Source organism: Podarcis melisellensis (assembly GCF_964234715.1).
Source record: "Podarcis melisellensis genome assembly, chromosome: Z".
Lineage (NCBI taxonomy): Eukaryota > Metazoa > Chordata > Lepidosauria > Squamata > Lacertidae > Podarcis > Podarcis melisellensis.
Genome location: NC_138547.1, coordinates 31,592,086 through 31,613,066, shown reverse-complemented (window position 1 = coordinate 31,613,066; position 20,981 = coordinate 31,592,086). Strand labels below are relative to the sequence as shown.

The 20,981-nt window shown below is 45.1% G+C and overlaps 2 protein-coding genes across 4 annotated transcripts in view; one reads left to right on the top strand and one right to left on the bottom strand.

Moving 5' to 3' along the window:
• The window catches only part of LOC309361998 (protein eva-1 homolog C-like), a 24,626-nt gene extending 15,853 nt beyond the window's left edge, over positions 1–8,773 (bottom strand). Inside the window, exon 1 of one of the 3 annotated variants that reach the window (XM_081897433.1) lies at positions 8,690–8,773. Coding sequence is in view for 2 of the 3 variants with exons in the window: in XM_081897431.1 (XP_081753557.1) it covers positions 2,010–2,109 (100 nt within the window). In the remaining variant the exon portion in view is untranslated. Of the gene's footprint in view, positions 1–2,009; positions 2,253–8,689 lie in introns of those variants that run through there. The other 2 variants (XM_081897431.1, XM_081897432.1) reach the window with 2 other exon arrangements.
• On the top strand, positions 4,371–20,981 carry CLIC2 (chloride intracellular channel 2). Its single transcript, XM_081897507.1, has 6 exons — positions 4,371–4,853; positions 11,249–11,358; positions 12,058–12,183; positions 16,759–16,865; positions 18,002–18,183; positions 19,382–20,981. Exons 1-6 carry the CDS (start codon positions 4,797–4,799, stop codon positions 19,541–19,543), a joined length of 744 nt encoding a protein of 247 aa, XP_081753633.1. The 5' UTR covers positions 4,371–4,796; the 3' UTR covers positions 19,544–20,981.

The following is a 20,981-nucleotide window of genomic DNA, read 5'->3' as shown; positions in this document are numbered from 1 at the left end:
GCTGCAAACCCAGAGTCGGTCACGACTGGACCTAACGGTCAGGGGTCCCTTTACCTTTAACTAATGCACTATTATTGTGTCCATAACATCTTGCCAATGTGATGCCCTCCAGATGGCACCAGACTACAACTCCTATCATCGCTCACCATTAGCCATGCTGGCTGAGGCTGATGGGAGTTGGGGTCCAGCAGCACCTGGAGTGCACCACATTGGCCATCCTGACTTAAAATGTTCAAGAACGTCAGCATAACCATGCTGAATTCAGTCACTCTGCAGTCTGCTCTGGCCCTATAATGGAATAACAGCCTTATTGAAAGGAACCACAAGAAACACTGTACCTGCTGTTGCAGCTTGATTTGAAACCACTAAATCCAGCATCATCCATGGAAAACAAGTAAGATGGCAGTGGGGTTTCGTGTTAGATGTTTTAGCTAGGTCTGAGGGGGGGGGCAAGGTTCTAATGTGGTTTTGTTTTAACATTGTGGGTAAGTGGTGCTGTAGAGCAAGCACTAAAAGAGGCAAAGTGTCACCACATATGCAGAGACTATGATTTCTCATGGGTGCTATTTGCCTCCTCTCTGCATGCCAAATAAGCAAGCTTTTCTAAAAGAGAAACCTACCAAATGAGTGGGGCAGACAAAGAGGTGGGTTGCAATAGCATGCATTTTTAGTTTGAAAATTGGCAAGATCCTTTCATCATCACCACCCAAAACGCCAAAGAATTGCAAGGAACAGCTTGAATCCAACAGAAATTTCCATCAGGTTGGATGTTAAACAAAAGGTGTGGGGGTGATATAACAGCTGGCTTGCTATTAGAATCATAGAATCGTATGGTTGGAAGGGACCCTTGCAGCCATACATGTCTGCATTGAGTTGATTTTAATTTTGTACAGTCTTAGAAGAGGTGTGTCTATGGGGATGTGACTATGATCACATTGGTAGTCATCTTAGCTATTTCCAGAAAGGCAGCTGCGTTGGTCTGTTGCAGCAAAAATAATGCATACTATAGCACCTTAAACTCTTTGTTGTACTTAGTCATTTTTGTTTTTTGCATGTTCTTTCCTTTAAGGCAGCCCTAGAGTGTAGCCCTGGGAGTAGTTTAAGTTCTAGATTCACTTAGAAACCCCAAATGTGGCAAAAATTTCCATTATGGGGTGCATAGGGGTGAGGGAAGAATGCATTAAAATTAGGAAGATGTACATATCTACATAGTGCTTTCAAAGGCATTTGAAAAATTCAGAAATGAGCTGAAGAATTGCCCTCCTAGATTCATGTCAATAATACTCCAAGGCTGCTCTTCAAATGAGGACCAGCAAAATGTCACCCAGTTTTCTTTTTAAAGTCTGGAAGAAAAACTTCCTAATGGTAGAGCAAAATATCTCAGAAGGTGGTGGGCTCTCCTGTCAAGGAATCTGTAATTTCCTGCAACAGGGGTCTGGGCTGGATGACCCATGAAGTCCCTTGCAATTCTGTGATTCAAGGAGTCATCAATCAATAGTCTAAGATAGGCATGTCCAACAGGTAGATTGTAATTCACTGGTAGATCACTGGACATTTGTGGTAGATCACTGGTGGATCACTGGCTCCCCCAAAAGAAGCTCAACAACTTTGGTTCCCCAAAAAAAGCTCAACATAGTTGCCCTGCACCCCCCAAAAATGGGACTTTCCTTCTCCCTAAATAAAGCTCAACAACTTTGACCTGAATCCCCAAAAAGGTGGTAGATCACTGCCAGTTTTTAACTCTGTAAGTAGATCACAATCTCTTGGGAGTTGGCCACCCCTCGTCTAAGAAAAAGGCTCTTTGAGTCAGCCTTTCCACTGTCCCCCTTCCTTTCTTCCCACCTCCACCTCTCTGCATGGAACAGAGATTTCTAAGATCTTAGGTGTAAGGTTAGTGGAGGCTGCCTTCCTTCTACAGTCACTGCCTGTTAAGAGACAGCAGTTGCAGCAGGACGGATGCTGGAGAAGAGCCTCCCTCCTCTCAGTTTTAGCTCATCTCACAGACTCACCTGAAAACTCGGGAGCTGCCTTCAGCAAAGTTGAAAAACAGAAGAAGCACAGCACAACCCCAAACATCCGAAGCCAACTCATCAGCCAAGATCCGGGCATCGCATCATACACACAGTCCTGGTTTTCCTGCTGTTGCCTGCCCCTGTGCTCCAGACTTCGTGGTCTCTCTCATCTGTTTCTGCTGCTGGAACTCAAATGCTCCTATTGTCCATTCACAATGAGCTGGTTCTTAGCACTGCCGGCAGTGCGGGTGTGTTTCCTAGTTAACCAAAAGAGGTCCAGTAAGTCCAACGTTCCTGATTGAACTTACTGGACCTCTTTTGGTTAACTACCCCTAAGCCAGGGGTAGTCAATGTGGGGCCCTCTACATCAACCCCTGCCATCTTGGTCCATAGCTGATAGTCCCAACAACATCTGGAGGGCATTATTGCCCTAAGTTTAAGAGGCCCCAAAAGAACGTGTATTATTCCAGCAGAAAGGACAGTGAAAATAAAAACACTGCAGTAAACATTTATATCTGCATATATCCTGGGAGATAGGTGAGGATGCATCTTAAAACTAGAAATCTAACTAAAACGTGTCTTGCAATAAGTGTATTTGCACGTGAGATGCTTTCAAAATGAAAGTACCTTTATGATTTTGTATTTAGCATATATTAAAACCTTTAATGTACACCAAACCAAGAGCAGCTACCTGGCTTAGTGACATTTTGATTATGGTTATTTCTTTACAGATTTATAAACACAATACGATGGTGTGCAGTTGATAAGTATATTTCTGTCACATCTGAATGATGATACCTGTTGTAGAGTCTGGTTTCCCTGTTTCCTTCCTTTTTTAAACCAGTTATGTAAAACTTGTTTTTTGGATTTAGATGCCCCTTGTGGTCTGAGGCCCTAGACAATCACTTACTCAGCTTGCAGATATATATATCCCCTCAGCTTCATTTTTAAATTGGCCATCATACACCTGGGTTATGATGCCTATCGATTTTGGTTTGTACTTTAAAGCAGCAGTTTTGCCAAGAGATCAGTAGCAGCCTGGACAATCTCTTGGTAAAATCTAGGCCAAGGTGAGGTGAACAGAAAGCCAGACAGCTGCTCCCTCCCCACAAAAGCAGGGGCTGTGGGGTTCTTGAACCCCAAAGTCTGTGTTGAGTGAGGCTGGTGGGAGCCATGGTCCCAAACATCTGGAGGGCCCTGGGCTGGGGAAGGCTGGGTTAATCCCTCAGCAACACATCAATAAGTTTAGCTGAATGCCCCACAGCCAGAGATTGTCTCATCCACCACTGCCTACAGAATACGCTGGTTTTGAAAACTGAGGTCAGCAAGGACAAAAAGGCAAGACACAGAGGAGCACCAGTGGAGCTCTTTAAACAGAGCTGTGAAAGGCGGCTATTTATGGCAGAACACAACATACTGGACAAACATCAGCCGGTTTTGCCTCGTGGCTTGCTCCGAAGAAAGGCAGCATGGTTTTTCTCCAGTTTCAAGGCTTTGTTAAATTGTTTAGAGAGGAAAACTTCCTCCCTTCAAAATGAGGGGAAAGATTCAGTTGTGTTGAGTGATAGTTTTTTGTTTAGTTTTAGAGTTTTGTTTTCATTTTGTTTATTAAATGAAATAAAATATAAAGTGTAAACATATTGAGTTTGGTCATGGGATCTGCAATAAAATGCTGCAGTGTGGAATGATGCCAGGGTTCTTGCCAGTCAGTTATCTGATCTTCCAGAATATTCCTTTCTTTGTTCCCATCCCTCCCATCCTGCACAGACACTCAGCCTTGGGGGGGGGGGCATAAAATGTTACTGAGGGCCACCAAAAAAAGGCCTTGAGGGCCACATGTGGGCCATATATTGGAACACCCTGCTCTAGCAATAATGTGTGGGGTCGTAGGAAGGGGAAGTGGGGTTGCAGGGGATGTGGAAGTTTCAGATGCTTTGGGGTTTGTGAGGTTCTGGATGTGAGGGAGTAATAGGTGTGTTTTACCGGGGTTTGTGTTGGTATGTGGGGTTGTATTTGTATGCATTGGAGTCTGTGGGGTTGCAGGTGTGTGTCGCAGTATGATATATTATGGGAAATTTTGTCAAGGGGCTGTTTTTCCCAGTTCTTTGTGTGTCTGAGCATCACCAGTGTGTGGAAAGGGTATTTCATGGTACCCATGACAGTTTATTAGATTTCTAAATGTGCCCCTGGGCCCTCAAAAATGGGAGTATCTTAGTATACTGAAAGTGCTTGAGAGAAGGTATCACACACACACCCCAGAAAACCCCCCAAATCTAGGAGTGATATATTAAATAAGCGACCTCTTAAACCACTACAGGAAAATCTCCGGCTTGTTTCCTGTAATAGAAACTCTGGTAGCTGTGGAGTTGCACTCAAAGAACAGAAGTTATTCTGGGATGTTTCTCAGAGAGTCAGGGCAACATCTGGCTTCCTTGATATACCAGAGGAGAAGGTGGTGTGTTGCTCTTTGATAGCCCAACATTGCTGACTCACGCCTGGAACCTGGTAGGCCTCTGTGGAAATCCCCACCCCCACCCCATGGGGTCAGTCTGCACACCTCAAAGCTCCTGGCTTAAATAGTTTGGAGGAAGGAAGGAAAGTGACGGGGGTGAACTCATAGCCAAGTGACATACAGTCCTGGAGAGGGACTCATCTTCACGGCTGCCTGGAGAAAAACTCCGTACTGTCAGAACTCCCACCTGCTTCCCTGTGGACATTTGTTGAGAGACAACCAGAGCGAAATAACCGTTCACCAACAGTGTTTTGCGGGCAGAAGAAGAGACGATGGCAAGTCGACTTCGCAGCCCCCTGAAGGAACCGGAGATTGAGCTCTTTGTCAAGGTAAGGGTTGGACTAATTCATGGTGATGTTTTGGAGCAGAAGCCGGTCAGCAAAATATGTTTAGTAATGGGACCTGCAACAAAAGCCCTGGGGTATTTTTGCATCAGCCTCAGATCAGCTGCTGCTTTCCCTTCTTCCCAGAATAAATAGGAAGGTCCCCAAATGCAGTTGGGCTGGCTTAGTTAAGTGAAATAATCCTGTAAGACTTATAGGAGTCATTCAACTAAGTTTTACTCGCAGAAGACCTCTTTGTTTTTTTATTAAAGATTTTCTTGATTTACAAAAGTGTTTGCAATGTCTCTCTCTTGTATTCCCCCCCCCATGTAACATTTTTTACAAATCAGTTTCATTTGTTGAGACATTAGGAAGAAAAGGGGGAAGGAGGTGGATGGGGGGAAGATGGATGGGGGTGGGGTCTTGTGGCGATGTTTCTATTTACTTACTGAATGTAGGGTTTGGTGTCAGCGTTGCTTGTGCAGGTTCTTTGCTGTTCGCTTGTGTTCCTTTGGTGGTGAGAGAGGTTGGGGTTGGCCTAGGGTGTGGCTGTTCATTTGTGGTTGGCTGTGGTGGTCTTTGTTTTCATGTGTGAGTGGGGTGGGTGGGTGGGTGTTTTGGATCAGGTTAGCCATATTGATTTGTATGCTGTTGGTGGATTTTTGTCATTGTCTTGTTGGGCTGTGTACATGATAAAAGGGAGCTATACTGGGGTGAAGGTGTCTTTTTTTATTTGTCCCCATGTCAGTTTCAGTTTATTGGTTAATTTTTCTAGTAAGGCTGTTTCCCATAGTATTTGGTACCATTGGTCCAAACTTATTCCTGACAGGTCTCTCCAGTGTCTGGATGCTTCTGGCTGCTGAGAGTAGGTGGGTTATGAGTTCTTTGTGGTGTAAATGGGCATTGTTGTCTTGGAAGATGTTTAGTAGGGCCATTTCTGGGGTGATTTCTAATACTTGCTTGCTTATTTTACTTATTTCTCGTGTGGTTGTTGTCCAGAATAGTTGGATTTTGGGGCACTCCCACCACATGTGGAGGTATGTGCCTCGCAGAAGACCTGTTGAAATCAATGGAGCAAATTTGGGCTCCATCTGTACTATCCATTTAAAGTGGTTTCAACATTCACAGCTTCTCCCAAAGAATCCTGGGAACTGTAGTTTGTTAAGGGTGCTGAGAGTGTTCGGAGACGTTTATCCCCATCATGGGGCTACAATTCCTTGAGTGGCTTAACAATCATCCCTCTTCCAGGGAACTCTGAAAACTGTAGATCTGTGCGGGGAACAGTAGACCCCTTAACAACTCTCAGCATCTTATTTGAGTACCATCCACTTAGTCCAGAGTTTAAGATTAGCTTAACTGTGCCACTGCATTAATGTGCTATGTTCCTATGTGTTTGTGCACTTCTTTGTGCTTATAAATAGCCTGTCTGACACACCGAAGTTTTGGTTGCATGCTTGGGTGTGACCAGTTCACAGACCCAAAAGTTTGGACTTGCTTGGATTTGCACAACACTGAAGATTTAGTGTACTGATGTGTACACAGTGCACCCACGGGAGCCAGGTGCACATCATACATTTAAAGCCAATTTGCCTCCTAAAGAATCCTGGAAACTGTAGCTTGTTCAGGGTGCTGGGTTGTAGCTCTGTAAGGGATAAACTACAGTTCCCATGCTTCTTTGGTGCCTGTGCTTTAAATGTATGTTGCATGTGCAACCAAAGTCTGCCTCCACCACAGATTCATGCCACAGATTCCACACTATTTGCTTGGCTTTCGGTGTTTTCAGAAGCTTAGTTAGTTTGGGGACCAGCTTGGGGAGAGGCAGTGCTCCTCTCAGGAAGTTGTTGTGCCTGACGTTCACCCTTAACTTATCAGCCCTGTCACAGAGATCTGTCCCATAGTAAATGTGAATGTTTTTACAGGATACAGATAAGAACTGTGCAGTGCCCAAAAAATGGCTGCAATATTTATTTCGTTGTTGTTGTTGTTATTCTTTTAAGCCTATATCTTTCAGCCTCTCTTGCTAAGGCTTTGTGCAAACTGTACCTTTAAAGCACATTCAAAGCCCATTCTCCCCTCACATACTTCAGGGCACTGTGGTTTGTGAAGGGTTGCTGAAAATTATAACTGAAAGATCGATAGAAGAGTTCTGTGTGAGAGACAGAATAGAATGGTTTTTCCTCAAGGTATGAGGCTGAGAAAGATGGGAGCTGTCCCAGGTGGAAGCTGGGAAGACATGGATCTCTGTGAATTGAAGTCTAAGACAGAAGGTTGATAGAATATTAAAAAATTCGTTTATATGTTGTGTGCTGCTTTTTTCTTTTTCCTCTCTCTTTCCTTTTCCTTTTTATTCTTTTGCTCTCTTTAGATATTTCCTTTGTTTGGTTTTTATTGTGTTATATGTGAAAAACCTTTTAATAACATTGATTGTTTAAAAAAGAAAAAAGAATTGTAACTCTGTGAGGGGTGAACTACAGTGCTCAGAATTCCTTGAGGGAAAGAATGTGCTTCGAATACGCTCCAAAGTTATAGTGTGGGCACAGCTTGAGTCTTTAAAGTGCATACACGATACATTAAAGCACATTTAAAGCACACATACCCAAAAAGACGTCTGGGCACTGTTAGGGGTTTCTAAGAATTGTAATTCTGTGAGGAGTGAACTACAGAGCCAAGAGTCTGAAACAAGAATGTGTTTCAAATGTACTTTGAAGGTATAGCCTAAGCTACGGCTGTACTATAGATTACAAGGGTAACCGGTAACGAAATGTTGCAGCAGAGGTAGGAATTGAATCACAGAATCATAGAATTTAGAATTTTAGACTTGGAAGGGACCTCAAGGGTTATCTAGTCCAACCCCCTAACCTAAAGCATCCATGACAAATGGCCATCAAACCTATGCTTAAAAAGTGTACATTTTGTGTACGTGTGAACACAGTGGTTGAGCTGTGCGCTCCTGTACTTTCACACAAACACTTGTCCACATGTAGGGACAACTTGTCCCTCTGTTCAATGTAACATGTGAACAAGCCTATATTGGGAAAGTGGGAAGTTGCCAGGTGATTGTTTCTTTTCTTTTTCTTCATTTTCTGAAAATAAGTTTCTATACCTTAGTGTTGTACAGGAGAGTGGTTTCAAACTAAAACAGGCTAACATGATTGTGCGAAGTTATTTCCACATCAAATCTCAAGAGTTCAAAGAGGGTGTTGTTGTGGGGAAAACACAGATTTGATCTCTGGAAAAGATGAATAGGCTCCTTAGCCTCACTAATGAAAAGAAACAGAAATAAAAGGATGGGGATTATTGTTATGGAAAACTTTAGTGTATTATTTCCTCCACACCTTCCCTCTTGAGGCTTTCCCTGGCCAGTGTGCAGACTCCCTTCCTGTTGGACCACAATACCAAAACACTGTCATTCTCCTTCCAGGTTTCCCAACCAAGAGTTCTGTGTATTTTCCTTTATCTCACTTCCCGAGGCCCTGACAGCCACAGGCCAAGAAGATAATGTTTTGCCACAATAGACTGGCAAAGAACACCAAGGGCTTTCAGTATTGCTTTCACCCCTGATACAGCTCCCACCTAAGGAAACGGAAGCAATGTACGGTTTCATTTGAAAGCAAGAGAAAGAAAATAAATAATGCCAGCTTCCAGCCAAGCGGCACCTCCCAGAGTTTGAGATGGGGTGGGCTTAGCCTGCTGATCTATTCATGAGAGCTACTCAGTGGTGACTGCTGTCTGTTGCGCCTGGGGTGGGGGGCAAGGGGCATTGCAGCTGGTGGCAGAATAAGGGCAGATCCACACTATGCATTTAAAACACATCCAACACACGTCCAAAGCACATGGCTTACCTCAAAGAATCCCAGAAACTGTTATGGGCACTGCCCCTCACAGAGCTGCAATTCCCAGCACCCTTAACAAACAACGGTTCCCAGGATGCTTTGGGAGAAGTCACGTTTTAAATGTATGGTGTGGAGTCCTGCTGGACGTCAGGACTCAGGAATAACAACAAGCAAAGCTAAGGGCTTAATCTGCTGCTGCAACAAAACAGTTCCCAAAACCCATTTCAAAGTGGTATGAGATTTGGAGACTGGTAACTTGCTCAAGAATCAGAGTCTAGGCTACAGTTCTGTGCAAGTTTGCATTGGAGTAAGCCTCAATGGAACTTTCATCTGAGTAGCTGCATAGGAATGAGTACCATGTCCCAGCAAGGACTCCATTTCTCAGGTGGTTGGAGAAAGAGAGCTAGGCTGCTACACTTTAGTTGTGTAGAGGAGCGCATTTCAGTAGCTGCAGCTTGCATAACAAGCTACAGCTTGCAAGAGTTCATTCTTCCATACATCCATTAAAATTGCAGGAGCCACCTGTCCTATTTGCATCTGGAACCCGTCTTTCTCTCCCTCACACACTCAGTTCCTGCCTTCATCTGTTCCTTCACTCCAACATAGTAATATTTTGCATGCTTACATGGACGCGGGTGGCACTGTAGGTTAAACCATAGAGTCTAGGGCTTGTCGATCAGAAGGTCGGTGGTTCGATTTACCGCAACAGGGTGAGCTCCCGTTGCTCGGTCCCTGCTCCTGCCAACCTAGCAGTTCGAAAACACCTCAAAGTACAAGTAGATAAATAGGTACCGCTCTGGCGGGAAGGTAAACGGTGTTTCCGTGCACTGCTCTGGTTTGCCAGAAGGGGCTTAGTCATGCTGGCCACATGACCCAGAAGCTGTACGCCAGCTCCCTTGGCCAGTAAAGCAAGATGAGCACCGCAACCCCAGAGTCGGCCACGACTGGACCTAACGGTCATGGGTCCCTTTACTTTTACCTCTACATGGAAATAAGACCCACAGAACTGGACTGACATCTGAGTAGATGCCCATACATGTACATATTATGTGAAAATTTAATTCTAGTTGAGGGTGCATTCATCTTGATTTGTTTGCAGGAGAATTAGATAGTGGTTGCATATACAACACACATACATGTAAAGTACTTTTAAAGCACATGACTCTCCCTATCCCCCCCCCCCCCCGAATCCTGGGAACTGCAGCTTACTCCTCACAGAGCTATAGTTGACAGAACTCTTAGCAAACTATAGTTGCCAGGATTTTTTTGAGGAAGGTCAGGTGTTTTAAATGTACAGTGATTGTGTACTTAATTCATTCTGGAGGTCCATTCTTAACCTGAAACTGTTCTTAACCTGAAGCAGCACTTTAGCTAATGGGGTCTCCCGCTGCTGCCGTGCCGCCACCCCACAATTTCTGTTTTCATCCTGAAGCAAAGTTCTTAACCCGAGGTACTATTTCTGGGTTAGCGGAGTCTGTAACCTGAAGCGTCCATAACCTGAAGTGTATGTAACCTGGGGTACCACTGTACTTTAAATGTATTTATTAAATTTCTATACAGCCCTTCATCTGAGGATCACTGGGCAGCTTAAAATATAAAAATCCTAAAATACATACCATAATAACAAACAGGTTAGATGATGTTGCATCAAAACAAGTGTTATCCCACACTTTCCAGTGCATTTTCTCCATCACTTTCCTTATTGCAAAAAGTCCAATGTTGCGGGGAAGTGTGTTTGTTGCAGAAGATCTCTCCATCAGCTATAACTATGCAACTTGTATTTGCTGGTATGCAAATGAATCCCATCCAGAAATACTGACAATGCACCCTTAATCACTGCCTCAGGTTGCCATACGTAGAGTTTCCTCTGGAGCTAATGTAGTGGTTAAAACTACTGACATTTAAATCTCACCTCTCCTGTGGCTAGCACCTCTCTCATCCCCTTCTGCAAAATACTGGGATACCGATACTGACCTCCTTTATGGTGTTACTATGATGGATGTAAAGTGAGGGGAGGTGAACTCTCCATCTCTGGGGCTATTTGAGCAAAGGGAAACAGTCACCTTCCAAGGATGCTGTAGTTGTATCTCATACTTCAAATCCTGCATTAAATGGGGTGTGTAGATTTGATTACCTCTAAGCAGTGCTATTCTTCTAGAAAAAGAGGTGCCAGAACTCACCATAAACGCCTCCCTTGTTCTCTTATAATGGCAATGGTGCCCACTTAAGAGGTGCCGGAACTGAGTTCCAGCAAGTTCCAGCTGGGGGGAACCCTGCCTCTAAGGCCCCATTCAGCTCTAAAATTCTAAGTTCTGTGAACACCCAACACTAAATAAATAAAGCATTTTTTAACCACCATTGCCACAAAGCAGCTGCCAGCATGAGCTGAGATTTCTCTGTTGCATGTGCACCGTATAACGCAGAAAATTAGCTGTTTAGAACTGCCAGAATCTTTCCTTGTCTCGTGTGTGTGTGTGTGTGTGTGTGTGTGTGTGTGTGTGTGTGTTGTGAAGCTCCTCTCATAGAGGGATGGCCATTGAGTGCTTCCCATTCTGCCTCTAACTGCAGGCTGCCTTAGATGGAGAGAACATTGGGAACTGCCCCTTCTGCCAAAGCCTCTTCATGGTCTTGTGGCTCAAAGGCGTCCGGTTCAACGTGACAACAGTTGATATGACCAGGTAAGAGGATGGAGGTGGACCTCTGCATCCTTCATGCTTCACAAAAGATTAGAGAAATTCCAAGACCTGCAGTTTGGCAGCATCTTTATTAGGAACATATATATATATCATATAATAGTGAACAAGCTTCTGAGTTCTCGAGAATTGTTAATCAGGCAGAACTGGTTAAACAAAGCAGAGAGGTGGGTGGCTGGGGGAAGAAAGGAAAAAAACATTGTATTGTAGCCATAAGGTCTGCATCTTTCTAGATGAAACTTCTTTTAAAGTCTGTGCATCTATCTACAAACACACACTCTCTCTCTGTCTGCCATAGAGGCAAACATCTATTCCAATCAGGCAAAAACACTCAAGGATGATGCAAAGCTGGTTCGGTGGGGGTGTCAACCTAGGAAGTGGGTGTGGCCTGGGGATAATACCCAAGGCCTGATAGAGTAGCCTGGAGGGGTGCATTTGGCCCTCAGGCCTGAGGTTCCCTGCAATACACAGTTAACTTTTGGGATGCAGGGCCATTGTTGCAGTGATAGCCACGTGGAGATAGATGCACAGTCTTCAAAAGAAGCTCAGAGGAGTGGCTACTACTACATGATATCTAAATGGAGCCTCCATTTAGGCTCCAATATAGGCAGAATACCTCCAATATAGGCAGAAGGAGACTCTTTTCCTTTTCCTTTCCTTCTTCTGTTGACCCCCATTGTTTAGAAAACCTGAAGAGCTAAAGGACCTGGCCCCTGGAACCAAGCCTCCATTCATGGTGTTCAACAAGGAGCTGAAAACAGACTTCCTGAAGATTGAAGACTTTCTGGAGCAGACTCTTCCACCACCCAAGTACCTCAATATTTAACATCCTTTCATTTCCTCCTAGATACATATCCCTCTAAAAATGTTAGCCCCTTTGCCCTGATTTCAGATGTTATTTCGGTTGTGCAGAAAAAGCACTTGATGCATGTACAGAGGCACTCTCTTCTTCATGTGCAATGCCAGGTGCTGAGGCAGAATCCTGTTGCATTTTCCATGCACAATGTAGAGAAACTGCCTTCCTCTAATCGATCACTTGTAAAAGTTGCATCCTGTCAATTCAAACTAAGCAGGGCAATTCAAGCTGTGGTCTTATCTATTGGGTTATTTAATCTGTTTGACTGTCCCTTTCACTCTGACCGAATGTGCAATGCTCCCTAAATGAACCAGGAGGATAGGTTTTGCAACCACCACCTTTGGCAGGGCTTCAAGTGTCTTTAACAGCTGTGAAGCACATAGAAAGGCATTGAATAAAGTATTCCCTATCATAGTGCTGTCGCTAAGGGAGAAAGCTGCATCTGTTGAGGTTTTACCTGTGCTGCCATGGTTAAAGGGACAGGAGGCTTATTACCTGCAGATGAGGGGCTGTGGGATGCTGGCAGTGAGGAACAGATAAAAAAAGGCTGGTCACAGCTGCACCATGCATTTAAAACACTATTCTCCCACTTTAATAGATGTGGGGAATCCTGGGAACTGCACTGTGTTAAGGGTGCTGTTAATAAGCTACAGTTTGCATGGATGGTAAAGTGGTATAACAGTGCTTTCAGTGTATGGTGTGGATGTGACTAGAATCAGGAACTTGCATCAGTCAGACCTTGGAAATAAACACGGCTTGTGCTGCATGCTCTACCCTTTTTATAAACAGAAGAGGTATAAATAGATTTATTTATAACACACCATATAAAAGCACTCCTTCGTCCAAAGAATATCTCAACACTCTATTGTTGGGGAAAGGAGAATAAGGCGCTATTATATCAGGCTCCTCCCATGTACCGTAGGAAGCCCATGGCAGCCCTTACAGCATCTATTTTCTTTAGGCCACTGGGAAATGGTTGTGCCATCGTAATCATTTGTATTTCGAGAAAGATATAAGGGTGCAGAAGCAAAAACACATGCAGGCCTTGCTAGCCCAACACGTAAAGTCAGTCTACTTGGAGTTTTTTTATTTAGGAAATCCAGCTCCCCGGGTGAAACCAAAAACTAATTTCTGAGTGCTTCCAAACACCCTGTTTATGGAGCATTCACCCCAATATGCATGCACGGAGATTAGTGAATATTGGCTACTTAATGAGCATCCATCTTGCTTTGTTTGTAGGGAGGTCAGATGACGTTGCATCAGAGTAAGTGTTGTCCTATACTTCCCAGTGCATTTCCCCATTCCTTTCCTTACTGCAGAAAGTCTGATCTATCAGAGAAGTGGGTTTTTTGTGAAAGGTCTCCTAGTTACACAGCTTGATTTTGCTGGTATGTGGTTGAATCCCACCAAAAATTAGCATCGGTCTGGAAGTGCCTCCACCCTTTTCCTGTTGTTTTTCTTTTTTGTCCTCACCAGACAAAACTGGTTTTTGCCTCCACCATGGCAGGGATGTGTGACTCAAGGCAGGGCCTGCCCTACCACAAGGCACAGTGAGGCTACTGCCTCAAGCAGCAGACACTGGTGAGCAGTGGTAGCTGCTCTCTGGTTGTTCCCTCCAAATCCACTGGCTTTTCTCGTCTGATGATGGGGCAGACCGGTGCATGCTTCTTGGCCTGCCATGCTCCCCCTCAAGCTGATTTGATGCCTTCAGGTATGCTAAGAGGATTCTGGCCAATAAGAATCAATTGCCAATCTAGTTGGATTCTCTACAAGGAATGCAGAGGGGGCAGCATTTTGTCCTTTGCCTTTGGACTAGTGAATCCCACCATCCTTGATCCTTGACCATGATGGCTGGGGCTGATGGGAGTTGGAGTGCACAGGTTTCCCATCCCAAAATTTCCCGACCCCTGTACAGAAGGCGACAGCAACAGAGTCCAGAGCGACACAATTTTAGCTCTGCTAGGATGCTCACCAACGTGATAGCTGTGTCTTTCGGAATGTGAAATGAACATATGCAACTAAGCAACGACCTCTTGCAGAGGGGTGGAGTGACCGTGATTTTGGCCTCCCGTTGAGAGACAGGGACTGCTTGTAAAACCCATCTGTTTCCCCACCAGGATCGGGGAGGAAGTGTATTGGCTGGAGAGATTAAAAAACAATAAAGGGAAGTTCTCTATCACTGCAGGGAAGAAGGGGTGGGTGTCGAGGAGGAGAGAGAAGGACACAGAGAGCCCCAAAGAAAGTGGAAGAGGCACAAAGAAGGTTGCAGATGGGAAGACTACATGCATGCCCCAGTGTTCAATTGTAGGGATGCAATGGCAGAGATGTTCAAGAATTTATTTCCACCCCCACTCCCTTATGGGGTCTCTTTGCTCTTTAAAGGACTGTGCATCCATAGCCAAGCCAAGGGAAACAAGAGAGCTAAGGATAGGAGCATAGCCAAAATGCGGTCATAGTTGGCACGTGCTCTCTCAATTATCTGGCTACAGCTGCAGTAAACAGGAGGCACTTTAAAGGACTAATGCTCTGCATAGGGTCTCCCTTGCAATCAGTCACAAGCGCAAGAGAAACGCAGATGCTTTGCTGGCCGGGGCTGATGGGAGCTGGAGTCCAATGACACCCAGAGGGCCACAAGTACTGTATCCCAGCTCTAACCACTAGGCTGCAATGGTTCTTATCTTCTTGGGGAGAAAGAAAGTGTATGCCATTCTGAATCTAGTCTTTCAGGTGTCACACGAGAGTATAGATTGCACCCAGAGAACTATGCTGTTTTCATGTTCCACATCCCTTTGTTGTAAAAAATCCCCAAAGACACTTTGGTGTCAAAATTTCAGCTTAAGACACTAAGGCATAAAAAGGTAAAGGTAAAGGTAAAGGTACCCCTGCCCATACGGGCCAGTCTTGGCAGACTCTAGGGTTGTGCGCTCATCTCACTCTATAGGCCAGGAGCCAGCGCTGTCCGCAGACACTTCCAGGTCATGTGGCCAGCATGACAAGCTGCATCTGGTGAGCCAGCGCAGCACACGGAACACTGTTTACTTTCCCGCTGGTAAGCGGTCCCTATTTATCTACTTGCACCTGGAGGTGCTTTCAAACTGCTAGGTTGGCAGGCGCTGGTACCGAACGACGGGAGCACACCCCGCCACGGGGATTTGAACCGCCGACCATGCGATCGGCAAGCCCTAGGCGCTAAGGTTTTACCCACAGCGCCACCCGCGTCCCTTACACTAAGGCATACCATATATTTAAAGCATGTTTAAACCACGTGATACTCCCTAAAGGATCCTGGGCACTGTTGTTTATTAAGGGTGCTGGGAATTATAACTCAGTGAGGGACAAACTGCAGTTTCCGGGATTCTTTGGGGGAAACGATGTGCTTTAAATATATGGCGTGTCCACAGCCTAAAAGGTCAGTGCCAAGGGCTCGAAGGAAATGCAAAGTATTACAGCAGTACCCTCTGCTGGTTGTAAGTTGCATTGCTGGTACCTACATGCTTTTCTCTTCCCACAAACCAGCACCAGAAGGGCTTTAACAGCTGTGCAGAGGCTGAATGCTCAGCAAATTGCCAGCCCTGCCTGATCAAATTTTGTTGCCTAGTAGCAAAGCTTATTTTTAAAAGGTCAGCATCATTGGGCTCCCAGTAGTGGTCCCCCACTGGCAACCCCTAGAGTCCTCTGACCTTGATTTTCCTACTCCTTGATTTTGCTGCCTGCTCGCCTGTCTTCTCTAAAGCAGCAAGCTGGAGGGCTGAGCAAAGAGGAGGAGGAGCTGCAGCAGCAGCAGCATCCTTTTCAGTGGTGATGCAAATTGGCCCAAGGGGTCCCTTGCAGGTTTCCTATGACCACTGCAAAAACAGGATGCAGGACTAGAAGGGCCAGTGGCCGGCCTGGTGCAGCAGCAGGGCTTTTCCTTATGTCATTTTGACAACACAAATCAGCACACAGTGGCAAAAGCAATGAGGAGGTGGATGCCCAGACAGTGGTGGCTGAAGGCATCTTGTCCAGGACTTACCCTCCATGCAAAACTGAAGACAACGCTTCCACTTAGATACAGGATTTCTCTGTACCATCTCAACAGTTGACTTGAAGCTTCAGGGTTTAGCTTGCCTCTTAGAGTCTTCAGAATGAGGTGTAAAATCTTAGTGGGGAGAAGCCAGAATCAGGGGGGCAGGTTGTTTTCTGCTTAGCTTGAGAGATAACACTGTTTACTCAGCTACCAGGTATTTCCTATAACCTTCCAGGTTCCACCTCCTGTTTCTGCTGGGTACCACTAGCCTCCACCCCTCCCCTACCAGACTCTGCTCCTTTTTACCATTCTGAGGCTTCAGAGACCTTGTGTTGTGCTCAGTTGTATGCCATGTCTCTAGAATACCTTGTTATGGTGTCCAGAATTGTGTCTCTTGTGCTTTCAAGCTCTTATGAGATGGGGTTCGAGACAATAAGATAAGCAAGTGGCTAGTTCAATGGAAGCATGAGAGTTCTGAGTTATTTTCCTGCACATCTAAATTAACTCTGTACTTCTAATTAAGATACCCCCGGCTCACCCCACAAAACCAGGATTCTATGGCTGTTGGCAGGAACATTTTTGCCAAGTTCTCTGCGTACATCAAGAACCCCCACAAGGAAGCAAACAAAAGTAAGATTATTAACTTTATTTCCTTAGGGAAATATCTAGAATGAAATAAGCAAGGATAATACATAGGGGTGATGCTAATTGTATTATCATATTCATAAGAGGGAACTCGATAATCTGGGAGTCATGGCATTTATTTTAGGGGGGCAGGCTTCATGTTAGGGGGGACAGAACCGAGTTATCTGGGATGCAGTTGGTCAGTTAGTTAAGTATTTAAATTTATTTAATTGAATTTCTCCTTCCCAAAATGATACACTAACTAAAATACCGCTGTCCTTTGCCATGTGCACTTATCCAAATTTTGTGGTGCCACTTTTCCAACCAAACAATGTTTACAAAAATGCACATATTAGGGCATAAAAGCAAATATATTAGTGAGAATCATATTCAAAAGTGCATTACAGAAGTCTGTACGTGAGTGAACACTGTGGGCAAAAAATGTGTTTACAAGAATAAATTTGCACTAAAATCCAGATTAATTTCCTCGAGGGTTTTTTAACTGGTTTTTATCACCAAATTGCCTGACCACCTGCCCTGCCACCTCCATTGATGCCAGAGAAGTGGCACTAGCATCATCGCTGATTTGGGGTGAGATCTTGTCGATTTCAAGTGAGATCTCCCATGCTCTGTGAGATCTTGTCTGATTTCGGCAATACAGTATCTTGCCTGAAATTGGCAAGGTGTCAGCCAAAATCAGTGCTGATGCAGGCATCACTTCTCTGCCACTGACAGAAGCAATGAAAGGGTTGCCATCTGTGGGGCTTGAACCACCTGCGGTGGGAGCCTCACCCCATCTAATGGCTGGACCAGCCCTGATGGTTAAGCAAAACTGGAAGCAACAAGCACCCCCATTCTCCTCCTGGTTGTGCCAGGGGTGGACAGAAGGAAAGGTGTTTGTGCAAGCCCAAGGCTTTCCTAGGCTTGTTCATGCCATGCTGAGCTATGGTATAGCTTGGCAGCCAAATGCAGCCATTATCTTGCTCATAGGCAAAGCCCTTAAAATATAACAATGTTGACATATTTCAGGGCAGTCCATCAATCAATAGATAAAATTGGTTAGAAAGCAAAAGCGAAATGAAGGACTAAAACTGTTTAAATTGGACAAACGCTTAAATTCGTGGCTGGTTCTTACGATTCAGATATGGAAAAGGCTTTGTTGAGAGAATTCAAGCGCCTGGATGATTATTTAAGCACCCCACTCCCAGAGGAAATTGACCAAGATTGTGCAGAAGATGTGCTGGTCTCCAAGAGAAAGTTCCTAGATGGGAATTGGATGACATTAGCTGATTGCAACCTGCTCCCTAAACTCCACATAATCAAGGTGAGTACATTTCCCAGTATACTAAGCTGATGATGTCTATTCCTGAGATCAAGGCTCAGTTCTCCAAGCGGCTGCTTATGGGTAGGGATGCAAGAAGGCATTTCCCTTTCTGCCCCATGTTTATTATTATTGTATTTTATTTTAGTTATTAAATTTATATACCACCTTTTCCTCCAAGGAAGCTCAGGCTGGTGCACTTGGTTCACCAATCTGCATTGCATCCTCACAATAACTCCACAAGGTTGGTGGGGCTGGGAGACGGTGACTGGCCCAAGGTCACCCAGTGAGCTTCACAGCTAAATGGGGATTCGAACCCTGGTCTCCCAGGTCAGAGTTCAACACTCTTATACACCACATCTGTCACTTAACAGCACTGTTTCTGTTCCACTGCAGCTTGTCTTCCACCCAAGATGTTGCTTGATTGCAGCCTTGACTTGAGATGGGCTAAATATTTGTCACTAGACCACAGGATCAGAATTTCCCAAATGCTGCCATACAACAAACAAGGGCTGGGAAGGGCCTTAGCTCATTGGCAGAGCATCTGCTTTCCATGCAGAATGTCCCAGGTTCAGTCCCCAGCATCTCCAGGAAGGTCTAGGAATGTCCTCCCTCTAAATCCCTGGAGTGCCACTGCCAGTTAGTGCAGGCAATATTGAACTAGATAAACCAATGGTCTGACTCAGTTTAAAGCAGCTTCCTGTGTTCCTCTATGTAAGCTAAAGCACAGAGAGACTGTGGTCAACTTCTGTCCAGGTCATGCTCTCTACCTTAACTACATCTGGAATTGGCATGCAGCTGGCCGGGCCCACACACTCCAGCAGGGCCCACCAGTGCTGATGGCTGCCACAAGCCCCTCTCTGCAGTGGGTTCTGGGAGACTGCCATTTAAAATTTCCCATGATGCCTTGGAGCGCCCAATGTTCTGCACTCTGGGCCACTGTAGGCAATTTAAAATGGCTGCCTCTTGGAACCAACCAGGGGCAGACAGCTGCACATTTCCCACTGGAATTCTACCACCAAGGAAGCTTGCTAAGGTGGGGTGCTGGATAATCCTGCCCAGGGATCATGCCAAACCTGGCACCAGCTTTAATCACCAATTAATTGCCCCAACTTTTCTCTCTCCTGAGCAACACTTTGTGCTTAAGAGTAAATCAGTCTCCAATTATTATTATTTCTCTACATCCATCCCTTCCCCTCAGATCGCTGCAAAAAAGTACCGCAACTTTGAGATCCCCTTGGAGATGACAGCAGTTTGGCGCTATCTCCACAACGCCTACGCCCGCGATGAGTTCAGTCACACCTGCCCAGCTGATGAGGAGATTGAACGCACCTATGCCACTGTGGCCAAGAAGATGAGCTAAGAGCCATATTCCATTCATGTTGGCTCCTGGCATTTCCAACTCTCCTTCTTGAGAGGCTCTCGTCAGCAAGTTCTTTTCATCATGCTGGCTTCAAGAGACATCCCTCACATTTGTTCTGGACACTCCACTACACTAGACCTAAAGGAGTTCTTCAAACTTTTTTAGGGGAAAAGATGTCTCTTCATTCTTTCTGTTCTGTCACATCTGAGTGCCTTCTTCCCATGATGAGTTGCCCAGAAGTGCTATACATTCCACTTTGTGGTGGCAGAAGTAGCTAACAACCCATGACCTTTGGACATGGTTGGTATGTGGCAGTGGGGGGCTGGTGGCCGTTGAGACTAGTATGGCGGGTAGCTGGGAGGCCAACAGTAGGTGGAGCCAGAGCCGATGGGTGGGGGCTGGGAAACATACACCTGTAAAATGCTTGCTTGGGGCCGGTGAAGGCAATCATCACTAAATGTTGCCATTTTCTAACCACAACACTCCAGGTTCCCCTTTGGCTCCATCTCAGCTGACAAGATCTGTGCTGGTTGCCCGCCCCAGTTAATAGCTAATGATACTGTATGAGGGTAGTAGCAATGTTTGCAATGTAATCAAATATACAGGTATGTACCATGCACTGGGGAAAACAATTAAATATATCTCTGGCCCTCCTGTGGTGCATTGGATCAGTGTGTCTGGCTGTTAACCAGAAGGTTAATGGTTTGAGGCCACCCAGGGACAGCTGTGGGCAGGATCCCTACATTGCAAAGGAATGGACTACATGACCCTCAGGATCCTTCCAACTCTACAGTTCTATGATTCTAAAGGATAAATTTCAGAGGTTTGTTGTAGCAAAACAAAAAACAAATACACAGACATGTCCTTATGGCACATTAAAGATTTAATGCATGTTGCCTAATAAATGCACCTTGGCCAGAGCCCATTTCATCACACATAGGAACATAGGAGGCTGCTTATTCTGAAAGTTGGGCCATTGAGCCATCTTGCTCAGCATTGTCTGGGAGTGGGTCTTAGGTTTCAGGCAGGAGACATTCCTAACCCTCTCTCTTCCATGAATGACTCTGGGCAATCCTTTTGAAAGTATTGGTACTAATGCAAGTGGGAGGCAGGCTGCCATTTACTCTGCTTTGGCCAGGAAGCTAGAGTTGGGCTGCCCGTCAAAGGAGGTAATATTACGCTAAATAGGTAACTAGTCCGGTCCGGTCTGTGTCAGCTGACCATGGTCCCTTATGCCACAATAATGTGTATTAGTGTTTCAGGTGCCACAAAGGCACTTGCTGGTGTGCTTGTCTCTCAAGGAATCTCTTAGCCTTCTTCCATTGCACTAGAACAAGGAAACTTTCCACTTAAAAAAATAGATGCGCCAGTTTACTGTCTAGTAAAAAAAAAAATTATTTTATATACAACTTTATAATAAACTTTATTTTATATACAA

What these genes read in the sequence shown, in the direction of transcription:
- CLIC2 (XM_081897507.1), top strand. Translation starts at nt 4,797, where the DNA reads ATGGCAAGTCGACTTCGCAGCCCCCTGAAGGAACCGGAGATTGAGCTC. An exon ending in AGATTGAGCTCTTTGTCAAG is followed by an intron (nt 4,854 to 11,248) that starts GTAAGGGTTGGA and finishes CTCTAACTGCAG; the next exon opens with GCTGCCTTAGATGGAGAGAA. An exon ending in CAGACTCTTCCACCACCCAA is followed by an intron (nt 12,184 to 16,758) that starts GTACCTCAATAT and finishes CTTCTAATTAAG; the next exon opens with ATACCCCCGGCTCACCCCAC.